Source organism: Metopolophium dirhodum, chromosome 1 (genome assembly GCF_019925205.1).
Source record: "Metopolophium dirhodum isolate CAU chromosome 1, ASM1992520v1, whole genome shotgun sequence".
Taxonomy (NCBI): Eukaryota; Metazoa; Arthropoda; class Insecta; order Hemiptera; family Aphididae; genus Metopolophium; species Metopolophium dirhodum.
The window spans coordinates 78,737,447-78,761,903 of record NC_083560.1 but is presented as its reverse complement, the minus strand read 5'-3'; the positions used below and the strand labels follow the sequence as shown (position 1 = coordinate 78,761,903).

General features: G+C 32.5%; 1 protein-coding gene across 17 annotated transcripts; it reads left to right on the top strand.

The window, feature by feature from the left end:
• The first annotated feature begins 191 nt into the window (after positions 1-191).
• LOC132936889 (uncharacterized) lies at positions 192-24,457 on the top strand. 17 transcript variants are annotated; one of them, XM_061003674.1, is made up of 12 exons: positions 192-342; positions 5,508-5,540; positions 6,413-6,430; positions 7,024-7,041; positions 8,233-8,250; positions 8,844-8,861; positions 10,054-10,071; positions 10,665-10,682; positions 13,172-13,198; positions 15,413-15,445; positions 16,588-16,620; positions 23,634-24,452. In XM_061003674.1, exons 1-12 carry the CDS (start codon positions 252-254, stop codon positions 23,702-23,704), a joined length of 396 nt encoding a protein of 131 aa, XP_060859657.1. In that variant the 5' UTR covers positions 192-251; the 3' UTR covers positions 23,705-24,452. The 17 variants fall into 17 exon arrangements, with proteins under 17 accessions (XP_060859657.1, XP_060859662.1, XP_060859658.1 ...); XM_061003679.1 differs by lacking the exon at positions 10,665-10,682 and having other exon boundaries at positions 23,634-24,456; XM_061003675.1 differs by lacking the exon at positions 7,024-7,041 and having other exon boundaries at positions 23,634-24,453.

Below are 24,457 nucleotides of genomic sequence, written 5' to 3'. Positions count from 1 at the left end.
AAGAATGAATATTACTACCTATATTCCCATCAGTTTGGAAAACAAGTTCTATAACACCAGTTTTCAAAAAACAGCGATAAAACAGATACCAGAAATTATATACAAATAAAATCAACAACAACTAAACAAACAGAAAAGCTTATAAAATGCAGTGCTTCTAGTATTTTCCTTTTGTAGTTATCATCTGTTGCTTAAAAACAGTAAGAAGTTGTATTCAGAAAAGTCCGTACCTAATTATTTTCATAATAAAAATGACATCAATTGTATTCAAGTTAAACGTTATACTTATAGTGCTATACGTCAGCACGACGTTTATCCATTTGTCGTCACAAACTATCAAAGGTAACTATAATTTTCATATTTTATGTAGATTACACATATTAAGTCATATTAGGTAAATACCTAGTTAAACATAAAAATCGTTTATTCAGGAATATTGTAAACATATGTAGCCATATAATATGAAACTAAATTTGATAGTGATCATAAAAATTATAGACTAAAATATTTATGATACATAATATATATTTATATATTGTATTTATTTATAATCTATGTAATAAATTACTGTCCTAATCAAATGTAATATAATTTAAAATATCTGAAAAAGATGGTAAAATAACTCAAATTCAAAAACCTGAAGCTGGTAAATAATTAGAGATACGATAATTATGTACTCGTTGTTACAACCTATATGATATATATGTTACGGTAAATGATATGTATTTTGTCTATAACAATAACCTCATAATATTATCTTTGTATACATAATTATTTAGTGTTTCCTGTTAGTGAACGTGTATCATTTGAACAACTTAACCGTTATCAATAAAAGTTATATCAATGGATTCCTAGAGACCCCTATAGATAGTTAAAGGGCAGTCAGTTAACTCCTGATACTTTGGGTGGGTTATTAGTGTTGTTTACACACAGTTATCGTACTGGAGCGTCAGTCGATAGCGAACGACTGGTCTTGACGTGGGAGGAACAATTTAGGTTTTTGTCTATAGTGACTCCCAGGTATTTGACTTTGTTTTACCATTTAATGGGAGTATCTCCAAATTTAAGACATTCGCCATTATGGATGTGATATTTATATTATATACATCGTTAATCGTTATCGGCTATCGTTAATGGTGCGTACCGCGGCCGACCCAAGTGACTATTAGGATAGAATATTATGATTTATAATTATCTAGCAGTGTTCGTTGCAACGTTATGTTGCGAACTACTAGTAGTATTGTCATTAATTTTTATACAAACATTACATTATTGGCGACGAAGATAAAAGGATGGAGTCAAATATGGGCAGTTTAGCACAATTTAACGTAGATGTCGATAGCTGGAAAATTTATCAAGAACAGGTGGAACAATTTCTGGAAGCGAATAAAGTCAAGATCGATTTAAGAAAATCGGCATTTTCAAGCTGCATTGGTAAAGATGCGTACAAATTGTTACGGGATTTGTATACACCAGAGCTACTAAAAACAAAGTTTTGAAGAGTTGTGCATGTTGATGGAAATTAATTTCACTCCGAAAATAAACTTTTTCCGGCAGCGAAATAATAATTATGCAGCTAGTCAGCAAGAGTGTAAATCAATTGCGGATTTCACGGCTAAAATTATAAATTTATCAACAAATTTCAGCAGTTTTGGTGACAAACTTCATTCTATTTCATTCGATAAATGTGTTTTCATTTTAAAATCGCGAAAAATTAAGGATTTGTGAGAAAAAACCAACCAATGAAACAACTTTTTGTCAAATTGTCAAAATTGCACTTGAAAAGAAAGTTTTTTATTTAACGATACAGACCAAGTTAATTGGATCAAAAACAAAAAGGCAACGATTTCGTCTAAAGCACTACACGTTGTCGGCGGAGTACAAAAATTCTGATTCGAGGCACGTGTATCACGGAGATCAAATGGCAAAAAATACGGGCAACCAAGGAGCACAGAAACATAGGATTTTCAATCTAAGGGAAGCAGTAAAAATTCTAAAGGCAAGAAAAGGAAAAGTCTCGGTACCAGTAAACATTCAATGTAGAGTTTCTGGTAAACGGCATACGGATATTCAAAATTGTAAATACAATGTACTCTCGGTAACTCGAACCTTGATAACTGAAATTCTCGACATCTTGAACAAATAAGAACCCTTCAAATAACAATAACACATTAAGATTTTAATAACTCGAAATTATTAAAGAGTCAAATTTTTTTTTCCCTGTGGGATTCGAGTTACTGAGAGTACACTGTAAAATTATTGTTGTTATCTTTCAGGTACGATAGGACATATGGCTAGGATGAGTAATAAATTGAAATAAATCAAAAAGTACATATTTTAGACTCTGAGCGGAGCGAGGAAGCTAGTGGTTTTGCAATGATGTTTATTTTTTTTTTAATCCTGTTTACAAAATTTTTACCAGAAGGAGTGCTTCAATTTCAATGTATAGTACCTTATCTTTTAGCAAATTGGATCAAGATGGTACTTTAAACAGGTCATTTTTCGATGTTATCAATAGTTATTTAATGCCACGGGAAAAACCACCGAAAAATTACGAAAAACCGCTAAAAATAGGATTTTAATTTCTAACGCTTTGTTTATCACCATAGAAACGAATAAAAAATAATAATATTATAATATTAATTCAATTTACATGAAATAATAAATAATAACAATATAAAATATCTAGACTGACAAACCGTCTCCGCTCAGAATCGTTTTTCTTATACAATGATATTATATCATTGAATTCAAGTTTAATACAATCCATTATACAATTAACTACTTGTAACCTACTGTACAGCAGAGCGACATTCACTTACCCGCTTTTTTTAATGTGGAGTCTGTAGATGACAAATGACGATACACATGAAAGTTCAATTTATAGCACAGATACGAATGATTTATCAGAAACACTATTTAAGAAAGGTTTTTAAAAATGTTGATGGTTAAACAGGTGAAAAATTAACATTTTGGGTTTTTTTCAGCGCATATTGGTTTTAAATATAGGACTTGCGAATTTTTCCAAATGTTTGAAGTGGAATAAAACCTTCCTAAATTGACCAATTCAAAATCACGAATCCACAAGACTGTATGTCTGGGCCCATAACCGGTTGAAAGTGAAGCTTGATGGACTAAAGACTTTGGTGTTAGTATAAATGAATAATAACAAGACAATATGATTATGTATGAGTATAATATATAATAACGTACAACTGGACAATTAACTGTGATAGTACACATACACCGTATACGCAAAGTAAGACGGTGCTTGTGCAAGTGAATATTATCGTACATACATCAAAGGCCCTATATATATTGTTAATCGTGGTCGTGCTACATCCGTATAGAGAGTATAGTGAGTCGTATACTCGTATAACTAGATAATAAATTGTACATACGTGTCAAGGTTGACTACTAATATAATTAATATTAAAATTAGTATGTTTCAACCGGAATCTGTTCAAGAGTCTTGGGGCAGTCTTTGGCCAATTGGGATCCAGCATATTTTACGCATCTTTGGTTGAATCAAAATAGATGCTATAATGACTGAATCATTGGCATTTAAAGCACTGGGCAGGGTTGGTCGCTTTATTGGCTTCTACCTTAACTGAGATATAAAAGAAAGAAGCATCATTAAATATAGACTTGCTGGCAGAGTTGTTTGGTAATGCGACCATATGAAGGGGTAATTTTATTCCAGCTTTAACAAATTGGTGGGCTGCGGAGATTTGTTAACTTTTGGATATGAGTTTTTCGGTGAGTTCAAAATCAATTATATCAGTAGGAAGGCCCGTAATAACGACTTTGAGAGACTTGGAAATGTGAAAAATTCAGTTCAGTGCTTTTAAAGTATTTTCGGAATATTCTGAACATGTCAATGTCAACGCATTGGAATTTTACCGAATCGTTTCGGAAAGCTTGGACTACGATTGAGTCAATAGGAACTGCAGTCATAAGTTTGGTCACTGCCTTCCACCAGGCTGAAGCAGAAGTGATCAATGGCAGAGGAGGTTTGATCTTTGACTTAACACGTGGACGGACTTGATTTGGTGTAGGTGAAGAATGGCTGGATCTTGAATTTTCCTGAGTGGACTAGTGTCAGTGGTTATTTATGATCCAGGTTAAGATTTAAAATGAGAGGGTGAAGGTGAGTGTAAATCAGATTGATTTAGAATTTGGGCTGAGAATGTCGTTTCTCAACTCAAGTTGAATGACATGTATTGTAATCGGAGTCTGATGAAGATTGAAATTAATTTTATTTTTATTTTAGTTTGTTAATTGTCGTTTGAATAGTAGCCGTTAATGTTGGTCTTTTGTGTGTAACCTATTGAGGAGAAAAAAGTTTCTGGTCAGAACCAGGGCGTGGAACGTTTTTCTTTACCCATGTCATTTTTTACTAGTGATAGGACGGTCATGCACGATGCACGGACGTAGAAAAAAAACAACACGAGACCCGGCTGCATGCAACCCTTAGATTTGTCGTGATCTGTGTAATAAAATTGTACTTACAGACGTTTTCGTTCCAAATGTTGAACTGAGTAGACTGCATGGACAACATGGATGACAGGATGATCTGAACTCTAGTAGACACTCGAGAGTTGAACGTGTTGCTGCTTTGAACGCTTGTGTTGTTCGAGCAAAAGTGCTGGGTCCGCCTAATAAACTACTCTTTACCGCCGTGCGCAACTGTATTTCCTATTAAAGCGGGTTGTCTTATTGTTCGAGTGGTTTTGGGGCTTTGGATATGGGGAAGGTGTCCTTGAAAGCGTTATGGTCTCCCCTATGCATAACCCAGGTTGTTTAACGTATGGGGTTGCTCAGGGTTTCCACCTCAAAATTGTTGTGGTTTTTGTATAATATTATTATTATGAATTTCACGGGCCAAATTAATTATGAATGAAGTTTTACTTCCCCAAAGTGTAATGGTGGGATCACACACTCTCTCAATTTATTTATTTTTTTTTTTGTGTTTGTAACTTTGAGGACAAAGTTTGTATGAATAGCATGGCGAAAATACGACAGTGGCGCATCTGTTCAGCAAATTAAAACAAAAATCCACTTTTTTTACGCATTTCCTTACTCAACTTGACATAGAGTTGTAATCTGTTACAATATTGTAATAGATGACAACAAACACCAACAACGCCCAACTCTAAACTAAGTTAAGTTAGTAAAAATGGTAATCCTAACGCTAATTTTTGGCCCGTTGTCAACTAAAAGCTGGAGGTGGTGAGGTTTTCCGGCCAATAAGAACACTATATATGATTTGGAAATAGATCTTATCATAATTCCTCCTAAAATAAATCTTTGGCACGTCCGCACGGGCGATGCCGGGTCAGACGACTAGTACAACTATATAATATCGATCTAAATACGATAGGAATATAGTGATCATACTAATTATGTATTAAAATATTCATGATCTATAATATATATTATGTATAGATACGTAATAAAAGTTGTCCTAAAAAAATTCAACATCATTTATAATGTTTGATTTCTAGAAGATGGTACAACTACCCAAACAGCTGTTGAGGGTAAGTAATTTGAGATTTAATAATTACTAACGTAAGGACCAATGTTATTTATTGTGTCTAATACATTAATTTCATAATATTATTTTTATATATTTAAACAAATGTTGGTAAAGCCTGTATATTTGTAATAATTAGACTCAAAAAATGATAACAATGAATCGTTTTCAATAAAAAAATACATTAATAGTTAATGCTTAATAGTTAATAATAACTTAATAGTTAATGCAATTTGTGTCAGTGGCGGAACCAGGGCTTAATTTTGGAAGGGGCACAGGGGGGAGGACAAATGCCCCCTTTGCTCTCCCCTGAATCCACCACTGATTTGTGTTTAATAATAAAATAAAAATGAAATTCAAAGTATAAAATTGCTGTTATTGATTAACCAGAGAAAACCTAAAAAATATTTTAATTTATAATACATTGACGTGTGTTTTATTTTTTTAAAAATACTCTTGAACAGATTCCTGTTGAAATATACTAATTTGAATATTAATTTTATTAGTAGTCAACCTTGACACATATGTACAATTTAGTATCTAGTTATACGAGTATACGACTCACTCTCTATATGGATGTAGCACGACCAGGATTAACGATATATAAAGGGACTTTGATGTATGTCGCCCAGTATATTAGTTAAAATATCCACTGGCATTGTGAGGGGGGGACAAATGCCCCCTTTGCTCTCCTCTGGATACACCACTGATTTGTGTTTGCTTATAAAATAAAAATGAAATTCAAAGTCTAAAACTGCTGTTATTGATTAACCAGGGAAAACCTAAAAAATATTTTAATTTATAATAAATTGACGTGTGTTTTATTTGTTCACAAAATAATTATTATCTATAATTTTAACACATCTTTATATTTAGCGGAATCCAGTAAAACAGGTAAATTTATTTGACTTAAAAATACACTTTTTTTTTACAAACAAATTTACGACGTATTAGATTTTCAAATATTATGTATAACGATTTTTTTTTAGTAATTTCTATTTGATTTTGAATAATTTTGTCTAAATTTCTACTTTAGATGCTCATTAGTCATTAATAATTATTGTGATTTGTAGACATAAAATCAATTTTTTTTTTAATCACACAAATAACAACTTACGTGGAACTTTATAGTTTCCATTTCTCCTCCACTCAGAATATAAAAGCTCAAGAGGGTGGTCTATTAGAGGAGTGGAGTATAATATTGTGTATGGCTTAATAGTTAATGCAATTTGTGTCAGTGGCGGATCCAGGGCTTAATTTTGGAAGGGGCACAGGGGGGAGGACAAATGCCCCCTTTGATCTCCCCTGAATCCACCACTGATTTATGTTTAATAATAAAATAAAAATGAAATTCAAAGTATAAAATTACTATTATTGATTAACCAGGGAAAACCTAAAAAATATTTTAATTTATAATACATTGACGTGTGTTTTATTTGTTCACAAAATAATTATTATCTATAATTTTAACACATCTTTATATTTAGCGGAATCCAGTAAAACAGGTAAATTTGTTGCTCTAGGCACTTATTTAATTATTTGTGACACGATGATTTAGTATAAGTTTTTTAACTAATAAGTTTTATTCTGTATAGAAAATAGTGAAATATATACTTGGTCAACATTTCTAGTATCAATAGTTATTCGTTTATGAATTACTTTTAAATTAGAAAAACTTTCGATGCCAAATCGATAATTTACAGGTTATACATTCATAAAAATTTATTTGACTTAAAAATACACTTTTTTTTTACAAACAAATTTACAACGTATTAGATTTTCAAATATTATGTATAACGATTTTTTTTTAGTAATTTCTATTTGATTTTGAATAATTTTGTCTAAATTTCTACTTTAGATGCTCTCATTAGTCATTAATAATTATTGTGATTTGTAGACATAAAATCAATTTTTTTTTTAATCACACAAATAACAACTTACGTGGAACTTTATAGTTTCCATTTCTCCTCCACTCAGAATATAAAAGCTCAAGAGGGTGGTCTATTAGAGGAGTGGAGTATAATATTGTGTATGGCTTAATAGTTAATGCAATTTGTGTCAGTGGCGGATCCAGGGCTTAATTTTGGAAGGGGCACAGGGGGGAGGACAAATGCCCCCTTTGCTCTCCCCTGAATCCACCACTGATTTATGTTTAATAATAAAATAAAAATGAAATTCAAAGTATAAAATTGCTGTTATTGATTAACCAGAGAAAACCTAAAAAATATTTTAATTTATAATACATTGACGTGTGTTTTATTTTTTTAAAAATACTCTTGAACAGATTCCTGTTGAAATATACTAATTTGAATATTAATTTTATTAGTAGTCAACCTTGACACATATGTACTATTTAGTATCTAGTTATACGAGTATACGACTCACTCTCTATATGGATGTAGCACGACCAGGATTAACGATATATAAAGGGACTTTGATGTATGTCGCCCAGTATATTAGTTAAAATATCCACTGGCATTGTGAGGGGGGGACAAATGCCCCCTTTGCTCTCCTCTGGATACACCACTGATTTGTGTTTGCTTATAAAATAAAAATGAAATTCAAAGTCTAAAACTGCTGTTATTGATTAACCAGGGAAAACCTAAAAAATATTTTAATTTATAATAAATTGACGTGTGTTTTATTTGTTCACAAAATAATTATTATCTATAATTTTAACACATCTTTATATTTAGCGGAATCCAGTAAAACAGGTAAATTTATTTGACTTAAAAATACACTTTTTTTTTACAAACAAATTTACGACGTATTAGATTTTCAAATATTATGTATAACGATTTTTTTTTAGTAATTTCTATTTGATTTTGAATAATTTTGTCTAAATTTCTACTTTAGATGCTCATTAGTCATTAATAATTATTGTGATTTGTAGACATAAAATCAATTTTTTTTTTAATCACACAAATAACAACTTACGTGGAACTTTATAGTTTCCATTTCTCCTCCACTCAGAATATAAAAGCTCAAGAGGGTGGTCTATTAGAGGAGTGGAGTATAATATTGTGTATGGCTTAATAGTTAATGCAATTTGTGTCAGTGGCGGATCCAGGGCTTAATTTTGGAAGGGGCACAGGGGGGAGGACAAATGCCCCCTTTGCTCTCCCCTGAATCCACCACTGATTTATGTTTAATAATAAAATAAAAATGAAATTCAAAGTATAAAATTGCTGTTATTGATTAACCAGAGAAAACCTAAAAAATATTTTAATTTATAATACATTGACGTGTGTTTTATTTGTTCACAAAATAATTATTATCTATAATTTTAACACATCTTTATATTTAGCGGAATCCAGTAAAACAGGTAAATTTGTTGCTCTAGGCACTTATTTAATTATTTGTGACACGATGATTTAGTATAAGTTTTTTAACTAATAAGTTTTATTCTGTATAGAAAATAGTGAAATATATACTTGGTCAACATTTCTAGTATCAATAGTTATTCGTTTATGAATTACTTTTAAATTAGAAAAACTTTCGATGCCAAATCGATAATTTACAGGTTATACATTCATAAAAATATATTTGACTTAAAAATACACTTTTTTTTTACAAACAAATTTACAACGTATTAGATTTTCAAATATTATGTATAACGATTTTTTTTTAGTAATTTCTATTTGATTTTGAATAATTTTGTCTAAATTTCTACTTTAGATGCTCTCATTAGTCATTAATAATTATTGTGATTTGTAGACATAAAATCAATTTTTTTTTTAATCACACAAATAACAACTTACGAGGAACTTTATAGTTTCCATTTCTCCTCCACTCAGAATATAAAAGCTCAAGAGGGTGGTCTATTAGAGGAGTGGAGTATAATATCGTGTATGGCTTAATAGTTAATGCAATTTGTGTCAGTGGCGGATCCAGGGCTTAATTTTGGAAGGGGCACAGGGGGGAGGACAAATGCCCCCTTTGCTCTCCCCTGAATCCACCACTGATTTATGTTTAATAATAAAATAAAAATGAAATTCAAAGTATAAAATTGCTGTTATTGATTAACCAGAGAAAAACCTAAAAAATATTTTAATTTATAATACATTGACGTGTGTTTTATTTTTTTAAAAATACTCTTGAACAGATTCCTGTTGAAATATACTAATTTGAATATTAATTTTATTAGTAGTCAACCTTGACACATATGTACAATTTAGTATCTAGTTATACGAGTATACGACTCACTCTCTATATGGATGTAGCACGACCAGGATTAACGATATATAAAGGGACTTTGATGTATGTCGCCCAGTATATTAGTTAAAATATCCACTGGCATTGTGAGGGGGGGACAAATGCCCCCTTTGCTCTCCTCTGGATACACCACTGATTTGTGTTTGCTTATAAAATAAAAATGAAATTCAAAGTCTAAAACTGCTGTTATTGATTAACCAGGGAAAACCTAAAAAATATTTTAATTTATAATAAATTGACGTGTGTTTTATTTGTTCACAAAATAATTATTATCTATAATTTTAACACATCTTTATATTTAGCGGAATCCAGTAAAACAGGTAAATTTATTTGACTTAAAAACACACTTTTTTTTTACAAACAAATTTACGACGTATTAGATTTTCAAATATTATGTATAACGATTTTTTTTTAGTAATTTCTATTTGATTTTGAATAATTTTGTCTAAATTTCTACTTTAGATGCTCATTAGTCATTAATAATTATTGTGATTTGTAGACATAAAATCAATTTTTTTTTTAATCACACAAATAACAACTTACGTGGAACTTTATAGTTTCCATTTCTCCTCCACTCAGAATATAAAAGCTCAAGAGGGTGGTCTATTAGAGGAGTGGAGTATAATATTGTGTATGGCTTAATAGTTAATGCAATTTGTGTCAGTGGCGGATCCAGGGCTTAATTTTGGAAGGGGCACAGGGGGGAGGACAAATGCCCCCTTTGATCTCCCCTGAATCCACCACTGATTTATGTTTAATAATAAAATAAAAATGAAATTCAAAGTATAAAATTACTATTATTGATTAACCAGGGAAAACCTAAAAAATATTTTAATTTATAATACATTGACGTGTGTTTTATTTGTTCACAAAATAATTATTATCTATAATTTTAACACATCTTTATATTTAGCGGAATCCAGTAAAACAGGTAAATTTGTTGCTCTAGGCACTTATTTAATTATTTGTGACACGATGATTTAGTATAAGTTTTTTAACTAATAAGTTTTATTCTGTATAGAAAATAGTGAAATATATACTTGGTCAACATTTCTAGTATCAATAGTTATTCGTTTATGAATTACTTTTAAATTAGAAAAACTTTCGATGCCAAATCGATAATTTACAGGTTATACATTCATAAAAATTTATTTGACTTAAAAATACACTTTTTTTTTACAAACAAATTTACAACGTATTAGATTTTCAAATATTATGTATAACGATTTTTTTTTAGTAATTTCTATTTGATTTTGAATAATTTTGTCTAAATTTCTACTTTAGATGCTCTCATTAGTCATTAATAATTATTGTGATTTGTAGACATAAAATCAATTTTTTTTTTAATCACACAAATAACAACTTACGTGGAACTTTATAGTTTCCATTTCTCCTCCACTCAGAATATAAAAGCTCAAGAGGGTGGTCTATTAGAGGAGTGGAGTATAATATTGTGTATGGCTTAATAGTTAATGCAATTTGTGTCAGTGGCGGATCCAGGGCTTAATTTTGGAAGGGGCACAGGGGGGAGGACAAATGCCCCCTTTGCTCTCCCCTGAATCCACCACTGATTTATGTTTAATAATAAAATAAAAATGAAATTCAAAGTATAAAATTGCTGTTATTGATTAACCAGAGAAAACCTAAAAAATATTTTAATTTATAATACATTGACGTGTGTTTTATTTTTTTAAAAATACTCTTGAACAGATTCCTGTTGAAATATACTAATTTGAATATTAATTTTATTAGTAGTCAACCTTGACACATATGTACTATTTAGTATCTAGTTATACGAGTATACGACTCACTCTCTATATGGATGTAGCACGACCAGGATTAACGATATATAAAGGGACTTTGATGTATGTCGCCCAGTATATTAGTTAAAATATCCACTGGCATTGTGAGGGGGGGACAAATGCCCCCTTTGCTCTCCTCTAGATACACCACTGATTTGTGTTTACTAATAAAATAAAAATGAAATTTAATGTATAAAATTGCTGTTATTGATACATTTTTTATTTGGTTTTAATAGACCTATTCAATATTTAACCTACAGAACCAAATCAAAATGGGCACTGTGCACAATGCCCAATTTCCTTTTTTGCCCGTAACATTATAATTTCATTTCGTGCGCATTGCTCAATCGTGTTGTGATTTTCTGGGTAAAAGGGACCGGGGCGCAATCGTGTTGTAGCCGTGCCATCCCGATTCTAGTATTTTCGTTTTCTTGCAAATGTTGTTCTGCGGATCTACGTTTTCGTGCAAGCCGTACTATTCCGATTATTTCTTTTTCGTTTTCAACTGAATCTTGGGGAGAAGTGACCAAGTTAAAATATAGTAGGTCGAATGCAGTTTTGTTAAAATATTGTTGAAATTGACTAAAGTTTAAAGCTGCCATAGCTATGTTATGTGTATTGTGTCAATTGTGTAATAGATGCTTTGGTTGTGAATGAATTATCCGTTTGGAGGTATTCCTAGCAATTTAGCAATCAAGGTGTATTGTCCATATAAAAAGACATATTCAGTGTTATTGTCAAAACCTCAAAAGTACCAAACCCTCTCACAATTATTGGGCTACAACACGATTGTGCATTTCTTCCTTTTTTGACTTAACTGATAAGGAATTACAACACGATTTTGATAGATAATTAAGGCATAATATACAGATTTATATTTAATTTCTTTATATTATGGTATACACTTTTTATTACAAATATATTTATAAAAAAAATACAAATATTTAGCACAATATAAAATCAAAGCAATAAACTGGTTTTGAAATAATCCTTATTTTGTCAGATTTTTATAAAATTGTATTCAATAGACTCAGGTTACTTATTTTATTTTAACACAAGAATATTGTTGACTAAATATGTTAACTATATAATATTATGCTGTATTGGGCATGAATATATTTTTATGTACCTATATATTGTTGTCATTGGTTACAGAAAATAAATATTTATTATGATTGGGTTTTATTCTAGAACTATTTTTAATATTATGTCAAAATCACTCGGATTTCTCTGTTAAAAATATGTATAGCTTACACTTTACATCTAACGTAGTTTAATACAAAGTAAATCTATTGACGTTATTTTATTTGTCATCGGAAATGCATTGAAGAATCAATATAAGATACAATTATAATCATTATGTAGAACAATTGGTTATAATACTTTTAAATCTATTTAAATATTTTTATGTTTCGTATGGGCAACGTCGGGTGGGTCAGCTAGTACAACTATATAATATAAATCTAAATACGATAGCCGATAGTGATCATAAAAATTATGTACAAAAATTTCCATGACCTATAATACTGAATTATATTGTATTTATGTGTAGATAGGTATGTAATTAAAGTCCTAAAAAAATTTAATATAACTTAAAATGTTTGATTTTTATTTCTAGAAAAAGATGGTCAAACGGCTATAACTGGTAAATTATTTAAGTTTTAATAATTACCACATACCTACCAATCTTATTTATTCTGCCTAAAACAATAACTTCATTGTTTTATTTAAATATATATATAAATAAATGTTTGTATAGCCTGTATATTTTTAGTTAATAGACTCAAAAACTAATGAAACGGTTTCAATAAAAAAATATATGATTAAATTGCATGAGAATTTAGCTATCTCTATAGCTATAATCTAGATACGTGTGAACACGTAACATTCGCTCCTGAGATTTTCTCTAACTGATTCAGTATTAGTGGACAGTTTTTTTACGTTATTTGTTTCAACCTATTCATAAAAAGTGCGTGTTCAGATCCGTGTCGTTTTTAAGTCGATTTGACCAAAATGTTCTCCATAAAGACAGTTTTTAGTGTCTTTATTGACCCACACTCCTTATACACTGAGCGCACAATAATCCCCTGTATACAGAATGACACAGTCACTGACATCTGTTGTTGATCTTCCTATATTATCCAAATTATGCATATCCAAACTTCAACAGGCGCTCCGGCGATTGTAAAATCTTAATATTAGACAGTTTAAAAAAAAACAAAATCAGTCATACGACAGAATGGATATTAGTTCAGACACAACCGCGAGCTCCAAACCGAAAATCCAATGTCCAGGATGTGGTAGAAAATATGTCTCAGTAAATGGCCACTTGGCCAGAGCGTCTGATTCATGTGCGGCAATCAGGGTGCAAAGAATAATCAATAATACACCCGATCCATCCAACCATTCAGCCGAATCCGGAAATATAGACACTCAAATACACTCACAAAATACAGCGGGCCCCCCTTCTACAGCCCTGCAAATTGCTGAACTCACACCCAAGGAAAATTAAACATCTATTTCAGTGAAGGAATCAGAACGGGTTTTCACAGAGATTGATAAATATGTACTAAAACCTCCAACTCAGGACAATTTTGATAGTTTTGATAAAATAATAAAGGAATTTACAGTATTTTTATTCGAATCCAATAGTAAAATTCCAGGTCCAATCTTATCACTGAAAAGGAAAAACAAAAAAGATATTTATTGCGATATAGGGAATAGCCAAACATCAAACCCACAAAGATACTCTTAAGCAACGGAAAAAAAATAAGTGAAGGCCAAGCTTAAAACAGAAATACCGGCTATTAAACAATATTACCGTTCCCTCTTTGAGGTATCCAACAATCGAATACGTGAAACATACGAATCCCGCACAGATATGTACTGACGGGCCATTTATACTAACTGAAGAGATTTCAATCAAAAAGATTTCGATAGGCACATCCCCAGGTTCTGATAGAATTGTTCTCCATACAATACGAAATATTAAGTTAATTAATGCTATAAAGTAATGTTACAATGGAATTACGTTACATTAGTTTTCCGAACAGGGCTTACCATTCTTATATACAAGAAAAAGGGTATGAACAAAATGGAGACCAATAACAATTTTCAGTGTAATTCATTGAGTAAAGTTTAGACCAGGCTTTAAGAGCACGCGTAAAATGTAGCCAAGTACAGTTTGAATTGATTAATGGAATGCACGGAGCACACATAAATGCAAGAGGGTGAATACGTTTTTTATATTTCTTTAATTTAACTAATCCAAAACAGAAAAAAAAAATTAGAGTTGGTTTTATAAAATCTAAAATGTTATTGCAAGATAGAGATATGACATATGAAATGGTACACGCTGTAATAGTATGCCACTACTTATGCATGAACATTGAACACTTTGGTTTTAAGCTGTACAATGTACATGAGTAGTTTTTATTTCTATAGAAGTTATTCGGTATTACATACGATTGAGGATGGAGTTATGCCGTTGGGCGCAACCTATCTTGGTGGCCCGGTGAACATAGACTCCCTAAATATTATTACAATAAGAAAGGAATATGTCTTAAATAGTTAAATACTACATTAATACCCGGTCAATGAGAATAGTGATTGATTTAAGAGGAGATCTTATCATATCCCTACTAAAACAAATCTTTAGCACAAGCAACGCCGGGTGGGTCAGCTAGTACAACTATATAATATCAATCTGAATATAAATGCCGATAGTAATCATAAAAATGATGTACAAAAATTCCATGACCTTTAATAATGTGTTATAAAGTATTTATTTATAGATACGTGTGTAATAACAGTTCTAAATAAATTCAATATAATTTTAAATATTTGATTTTATTTATAGAAAAAGTTGATAACAAAACTACACCTGAAACAAGTAAACAATTTAAGTTATAATTACCAAATACCAATTTTATTTATTTTGTTTAAATACCTAATCTAATAATAATATTATATATTAAATTATACAATTTATTCATATCTACCTGTATAATACATCTATAATCTTATAAATAAAATCAACAAATGTCTGCCTACATATCACTTCAAAGCGGCTGAACTTATTTAGCTAATTTTATTGAAGTAAAACTTTTTTCTTTAAGTGTGGGTGGAAAAAAAATTGTAACGAAAAATGAAATGACACCTTTGATGTTAGTGTTCTCGGAAACTATTCAACTGATTGTCTTAATTTTTTTTAATGAAAGATTATAATATTATCACAGGGAAAGTTCTTATCGCAATATAATTTGTCTAAGTTAATTAACATATGTGTTATCTATTATTTTTCTATGCTATTTAAACGTGTAAATTGTACACCTATATATGTATACAAGTTTGCTTATCACCATAGTAACGAATAAAAAATAATAATATTATTATTATGAATTTCACGGGCCAAATTACTTATGAAAGAAGTTTTACTTCCCCAGAGTGTAACGGTGGGATCACACACTCTCTCAATTTATTTATTTTTTTTTTTTGTGTTTGTAACTTTGAGGACAAAGTTTGTATGAATAGCATGGCGAAAATATGACAGTGGCGCATCTGTTCAGCAAATTAAAACAAAAATCCACTTTTTTTACGCATTTCCTTACTCAACTTGACATAGAGTTGTAATCTGTTACAATATTGTAATAGATGACAACAAACACCAACAACGCCCAACTATAAACTAAGTTAAGTTAGTAAAAATGGTAATCCTAACGCTAATTTTTGGCCCGTTGTAGGCTAAAAGCTGGAGGCGGTGAGGTTTCCCGACCAATAAGAACACTATATATGATTTGGGAAGAGATCTTATCATAATCCCTTCTAAAATAAATCTTTGGCACGGCCGCACGGGCGATGCCGGGTCAGACGACTAGTACAACTATATAATATCAATCTAAATATGATAGGTATATAGTGATCATACTAATTATGTATTAAAATATTCATGATCTATAATATATATTATGTATAGATACGTAATAAAAGTTGTCCTAAAAAAATTCAACATCATTTATAATGTTTGATTTCTAGAAGATGGTACAACTACCCAAACAGCTGTTGAGGGTAAGTAATTTGAGATTTAATAATTACTAACGTAAGGACCAATGTTATTTATTGTGTCTAATACATTAATTTCATAATATTATTTTTATATATATAAACAAATGTTGGTAAAGCCTGTATATTTGTAATAATTAGACTCAAAAAATAATAACAATGAATCGCTTTCAATAAAAAAAAACATCGTTAGATTCCATGAGACTTGGGTGTTTTTACCTTATATTTCAACCCCTATAGGTTGGTATAGGGTGGCTCACACCAGTGGCGGAGTTATAATATTATTTTGGAAGTGATGGATTTTTGACCTGAAAAAAAAATGTTAACATTTATAAAAAAAAAAAAATTCAAATTTATTGTGTCTATAAATAGCTCATAATAAGTGACTATATTTTAAAAGTTTTCTGTATAGAAAATCGTGAAATATACATTTGGTCAACATTTCTAGTATCAATAGTTATTCACTTATGAATAACAATTAAATTAGAAAGACTTTCGATGCCAAATCGATAATTTACAGGTTATACACTCATAAAAAAAGTATTTGACTTAAAAAAAAAATTGCGAGGTAATAGATTTTCAAATATTATGTATAGCGTTTTTTTTTAGTAATTTCTAATTAATTTTGAAGAATGAAACATTGACATGTTCAGAATATTCCAAAAATACTTTAAAAGCACTGAACTAAATTTTTCACGTTTCCAAGTCCCCCAAAGTCGTTATTAGGGGCCTGCCTACTGATATAATTGATTTTGAACTCACTGAAAAACTCATATCCAAAGGTTAACAAATCTCCGCAGTCACCAATTTGTCAAAACTGGAATAAACTAATGGAACTAATAAGTTTTATTCTGTATAGAAAATCGTCTTGAATTCATTATCACTTCTATCTGGCAAAATAATGTCTCAAGTTCTTCGTGTGTATAGACTTGATGGTTAGTGGTACACTTCAGGATAGACTTGCAGGACTTGACATTTGCTTTCCATAAACCTCCAAAATGTGGCACAGCTGGAGGTATGAACTGCCAGGTCATATCTCGTTGTAAGCAGTAACCACGTATCTTGTCTTGTACAGGTGTTGACTAAAGGAATGATTGTAATTCACGTAATGTGTTGTTAGCACTGACAAAGTTGGTTCCATTGTCACTCATAATAGTGGAGGGGTGCCCACGTCGAGACACAAATCAACGTAATGCTGCTATAAAGGATCGCTTACCACTTCAAGATCAACAGCCTTAGTAATAAGGCAGATGAAGTGTGCGGCTTCGAAGCAGGCGAGTTGCGTAGTAAACGGCCCAGTATAGTCCAGTCCACATTGTTTGAAGGGCTTTGATACGGTGGTGCGTGAGGGTGATAGATCAGCCATATTCTTTTCGCTTTTGAGTGGCCGAAAGCGATAACATCACACGCATTGATGGATGATTCTTTTGATTGTATTACGTCCATGTACGATCCAATAGCGTCTACGTAGATCAGCCATGATTACGTTTAAACCAGAGTGTAGGTTGAGGACGTGCTCGCGCCGTACAATCAACAGTGTTAGATGATGCCCCTTTGGTAGTATGATAGAGTGTTTGTGGTCATATGGTAGATCAGACTGACTCAAGTGACCACCAACTCGAAGAAGACCGGCTGAATCTAGAAATGGATTTAGGCTTTTAATGTACTGGCAGATTTTAGCGCGGTGTTCTGGCGTATATCATTCAACTCAGCATAGAATTCTTGTCCCTGCGCAGACCTGTTCCAATGGTGTAATGCTTGTTTCGTCTCACACACACTTAATATAATAAATCCGTAGATCCAGTTTTCAGCGCTCGTTCTACAGTTTTTCATGAAGCGAAAGAGATATGAGGTGATGTGTAACAAACGATCAAAGTCGGAGTACCTGGTTATAATATCAGAATTCACAACAGTTGGTACGGCAGTCGTCGACACTGAACGTTCCTCTGGCACAGTTGATGTAGTCAACAGAAGAGTGCTGTTGGGCCAACTATCTTGATCAGGCAGCCAGGTCGGTTCTCGCCACTACAGGTCACCTGTCAATCCTCGCGATACGACGTCTGCAGGGTTGTCAAATGATCGACCGTGCTTCCAAGTGGAATCCAGTACCAGCTGCTATATCTGGGTGACTCGATTAGCCACAAATCTGGTCCATCGATATGGTTTACTGGCGATCCAATGGAGAGCGATGGTGGAATCACTCCACAAGTACACATGGGTTAACGGGACGCTCAGTGTTGGCAACAACTCGTGGACAAGTTGGGCGAGTAGGAGTGCACCACACAGTTCGAGTCGTAGAACCGATATTTTTTTTTAGTGGAGCCACTCGTGTTTTGGATTCCAACAGAGTAGTGGTGCAGATGTCAACTGTGGCACTGATGTAGACCACGGTGGCGTACGCAAGCTCTGAGCTGTCACAAAACCGATGCAAGGTGTATGAGATGACCGACAGCGATGAGAGGTTGATGTAGCGTGGTATGTCAAATATGTCTAAGTGGGTGTATGAAAGACGGTGTGCATGGATATCTAGTCTCCCGAAACCTTTTCTTTCTACAGCCTTTGTAGTATCAGTTTGGACCATAGACATATAAATAAATGGACTGCGCTTAGAGAGAGAAATCATGAAACCGACATTGATGAGAGAGAAAAAAACAGTTGGGGACAAGCATGGGGGAAATAATGAAATACTCAAATTATTCCATGATATTATTTATGACATTATCAAATATCAATGATGGTTATCACTACTTATCAGTTCTACTTTTTGTCAGCTGGTTTACATGTCACATGTGTTTCAATAGAAAACGTATCCTTTGTCGCATGGTATGAAACACCCAAGAGCTTAATGTCCATCTCCAGGTGGTCCTGCAACGGCAACTGCGTGACACAATGTTCAGCTGGAACTCCCTGTAACACTGAGGTACAATTACTAGCCCACTTCCGTAACGAGAGTCCACCTCATTATAAAAGACTTATGAGTTCTCGCTGTAGCTTGACCAACTCGTGGGCAGAATCACGTCCAGTCAGGTCATGACCTCGTCCACATAAAAGTCTTGACGTAGAACTTGTGATGCTGTTGGATGTGACGCCGCCTCGTCATCAGTTAACTGACGTAGTGTCCAGATCCCTTGATAGGGTGACGTCACGAGGCCATAGGTGACGGTGTTGAGTTGATATTGTTGAATAGGATCCGATGGAAAAGCACGCCATAGAATGCATTGATATTTCCTGTCAGCTGGGTGCATCAGAATTTGTCGGAACATTTGTTTGATATCGGCGCTGAAGACGAATCGTGAAAATGGGAAGTTGATTATGATACTTACAATGTTGCGTTGTAACTTCTGACCTTTGTGTAGATGGTCGTTAAGTTACTGACCTGTGTTAATAACTCCAGATCCGTCAAAGACAACCCGTAACTTGGTCGTACTGCTGGATGGTCGACATATAATATGATGATGTAGAATGAATACGAGTGGTTGCTGTTCATCCTGAGTATCCACCTTTTCCATAATATGATTAATATGTTGATTAACATGTTGGATTAATGAGTTCATAGCCCTGCATAAATTCATGGTACTGGCCAGCAAAATTTGGGTGTTCCGACAGAAAGTGTTAAACCTTTTGTAGACACTGAAAGGCGAGCCAGTACGAATCGTTGGTTGCCACTTCACTTTTGAATGGCAGACGCAGTATATAACAACCCTCAGCATTTCTAGAATGTGTACTCACATAATGCTCCTCACATGCTCGTTCAGCAGGTGACATGTCAGTAAGTCGTGGAACTTCTTCAAGTTCCCGAAAGTTTTTATTGTTTTTTTCCAACGATGCGATTGAGTGATATGACACAACAGAACTGTTGACATATAACTGATTGTCTTTGTTGATTGCAAGGTGGGTTTTGCAAAATAACCGCCAAATACAATCCAACCTAAGGTGGAATTTTGCAACGTGGGACAGCCTTCGATCGGTCTTACCATCTTGTACGATATCCATGAAAATTTCAGCACCAATAAATAATTCAATTTTTCCAGGTGTGTGAAATAGTGGATCAGCTAAAGAGACATCTCGTAGATGTGTCCAATGATCAAAATTAAATTTTGTGGTAGGTAAATCCACTGTGACACACGGGGCGACTAGTACATTAAATTTATAGCTGATATCTGTAGTGATACGAGATGAAATACGAAATTACTCTTTATCCATAGTACATTGTTTTCTCTGATGGCCAGGACGCAGACAGTTCCAACACAGTGATGACTTTAGAGCTAACATTCGTTGTTCTTCGACACTAGCTTTCATAAACATGGAACATTTGTATATGTTATGCGGCAATGAGCATACTTGGCAGGATTGCTTACTATCCTGTTGTCTTACAATAGTAGCACGTGAAACAGTTTTTGATGTTGTCTTTGGCTTACTAGGACCATGCCTAAACTGCATGACCTCAAGAACATGAACTCACTCAAATTTTGCAAAGTGGGAAAATTAAGATAGCTGGTTGACTCAATTTCCCATGTTTTCCTCATCTCAGGTGGCAACTTTGTAGACACAAAATGAAAGAGTACGTCATCCCAATGCGTGGTAGGGCGTCCCAATGCTTGTATGCTTGTAACGCTCTCACATGTTTGTTGATGCAATCAATTAGGTTTTTTAATGCAATTTCAGACTCCTGTTGAGCAGCTGGTTGTGAGAACAAATGATGCATGTTTATTTGAAACACCAAATACTGGTTCTCATATCTACTTACTACAGACTTCCAAGCTTCTATGTAATTAGTTGCATCTGATGACAATGATGATATGACTGTAGCAGCTTGTCCTACTAAACTTGTTTTCAATTAGTACATTTTTTTGGTATTGTATATGTGTACGTTCTTATGTACCATTGTTTCAAATTGATCCTTGAATGAATACCATTCATCTAAACTACCTCCAAATTGTGGTTAGTTGATTGGTGGTAGCTGAATGTTCTGTTGAACGGTTTGTTTGTTTTCATCGACCGTTAGATTAGACAATGATTCCAAAAAATCGGCCTTCAATGTTACGTGTGTGTTAGACACTTCCATTAGCTCATCTTCATCTAGAGCGATCATCTTCCCATGTATGATGTAAACTCATCGTCGAGCAGAGCTAATTGTGTTTTTATGATTAATTCAATTAATCAGATCAGATCTTTAGTACGTGCACTACATTTCTTTTCAACTAATTTCCTCTTGTTGAGGAGCTGTTTTTTCATTTTTTCCATATTACGCGGCGCATTATGACGATTTCACAGCGGATACGGACGAGACGCACTATGACGACTACACCGTGAATACGGACGCGACGCACAACGTAACGCGACGCACTTTATTGATGAATGTATGATACTGTGATCCGAGCCCATCAGGACCAAAAATGTTGGGCAATTATGTAAAAAAGAAAAACGCATAATGTTTGTGTACAAAATGTGCTTTTGCTCTACTCGGCATTAGCGGACTGTAAATTGTAATAGTGCAGTGCTGTAGCCAGGGGGTTTTTTTGGCTTGTTTTATATTATATTATATGTTTGATAAAAATTAAAAGTAAGGCTGTCGAAAGCGAACCATTTTGAAGGGGTCGGATTTAGGAAATATTGTACATCCATCGTTAGTGGTGTGTGTGTGTAGTGACTGATCATTAGTGTATGTGAGTTCACCGAACGCTTTATGTAATTAAAGATAAAGATGGCTAAGATTCTTGGACCTCAGAAACGTACATACGCGCAGTCACTTCACTATATTTTGTGATAAAGAAATGTTAACTCCCATGTTCCACGAAACTCCCAAATAGAGGAAAAAAAATTCAACTAGTACCCAAAAGCCCTATTTTTATTTTGAAAATATATTTGAATTCCTTAATCTCTTTTCTAAGTAATGTAGGAAATGGATTTTTGATATTTTGAAGTATTATTTAATTAGTATAGTACCAAATTAATTTTCTTTTTGTTTTTTCAAGATTGAATTTTACTTTAGTATTACTAAAAAAAAAATTCGCTTCCTACAAAACACAGACAAAAAGCGGAGAAATTCATATATTTTTCAAAATTAAAATTGGACTTCTGGAAGTATATTTCTTTTCCACTTATTGGTCTAAAAAAATGGTACAAAAAATGACCAGCTTATAACAGCCCTAATATAGTCTAGTATTTTTGTTAGTACATTTTAAAAATATTCGAACAAAAAATGGAATATTTTGTTTACAATACATTTTGATATAATGATAATATATTATTAATATGCTTATATTCATGAATACATTAACCTATGGTTTACAATAATATTAACACATTGGTATATTAAATGTAGGTACCATAGTTGTCAACATAAATATATTGTCATAAAAAGAGTAGATATACTTTATGAACAAAGTAGTCATAATTAGATATTCTAGCATTTAAAACTTTCAATGGCTAGAGAAAAAAATCAAGTGCACCCCCCCCCCCCCTCAAAAAAAAAAAAATTCTGGCTACGGCACTGTAACAGATGCATGTATCAAACCATGACAAATTATATAGGTATGTCAGCAATATTACCGGTTTAGAATCAAATCGCGCACCCACCCACCGCCCATCCTTGTACTGTGACGTAGGCATTTCTCCGGTTCTCATTGGTCCGCCGCCGAAGACTCCTCCACCACTCCACCGCTCAGCCTGTTGGAGAAATGCTTACGTCACAAACATGCGTATCACGAGTTGCTGATATACCTATTTATTTTGTCATGTATTAAACACGACTTTGTTACTTTACAAATAACATAAGATTAACAATTAATTAACAAGTAGAAAAAAACTAAAAATAACAAAATATAATTTCTCATGCCTATAAATATAGCTCAAAAAAGTCAAAATATTTTGAAAATGTTGTTATGTGTAGTATATCACTGTTTTTATTTTCTAAAAGTTGAAATTTTTCTTTTATTTTGTTATAAAAGTGTCAGAAGTTTCACTTCCCCCACGCGTACTCGTGATAGTATGACACACACAGTTTTTTTTATGTTTAGGTTTCCAAGTGCATTTTGGAAAAGAGGACGAATATAAGCATATGCTATCACATCATTGCATTGGTCATTGAATGAGTTGATCAATTTATCAACAACAATTTTTAAGAAATGTATAAAATATATTATCAAAAAAAATAAACGAATTTAAATTTTGAACTTCGATTCAAATCAGTAATTTTTATCAGATGTTTTAATCAAATTATTTTATGAGTAAATGTATATTGTAATTGTTAATTTTAAGAAAACGATTGTATCGTGTATAACAGGGTTGGGAAACTAGCGACCCGCGGCCCGGATGCGGCCAGCGTACCATTTTTCACTAGCCCGTGCTACATTTGAATTTAGTTTATAAAAATATAAAATGATAAGATTTTTCTGTATTTTATTTTATTATATTTATAAAATTAATAAAATCGATATATTGTTTATCGTAAGACGTAGATATAAATTCTTATCTAGTATTGAACTACTAAATGTAAATAATATTATATTATTTATAGAGGTATAGTTAACATTAGGTTTTTTTTTTGCTTCCTATGTTCTCTGGCCCGCTAGTTTTTCGCACATTCAAAATTAGCCCTCTAGTAGCATTGAGTTGCCCATCCCTGGTGTATAAGATACGTATGTATCCAAAATTATTTTCAACAACATTTTACAAATAGAAAAAATTTGAATATTTGACTTTTTTATTGATTATCGGTCTTACCTTGAAATAACAAGGTTAACATAATATAATAATATCATAAAGTTCAAAGGATAAGTCATAGGTAGTTTATAATTAAATATTTAATTTTTTTTTTTATATAATTTATTATATACCAACG

What these genes read in the sequence shown, in the direction of transcription:
- LOC132936889 (XM_061003674.1), top strand. Translation starts at nt 252, where the DNA reads ATGACATCAATTGTATTCAAGTTAAACGTTATACTTATAGTGCTATAC. An exon ending in GTCGTCACAAACTATCAAAG is followed by an intron (nt 343 to 5,507) that starts GTAACTATAATT and finishes TTTGATTTCTAG; the next exon opens with AAGATGGTACAACTACCCAA. An exon ending in TGGTCAAACGGCTATAACTG is followed by an intron (nt 13,199 to 15,412) that starts GTAAATTATTTA and finishes TTTTATTTATAG; the next exon opens with AAAAAGTTGATAACAAAACT.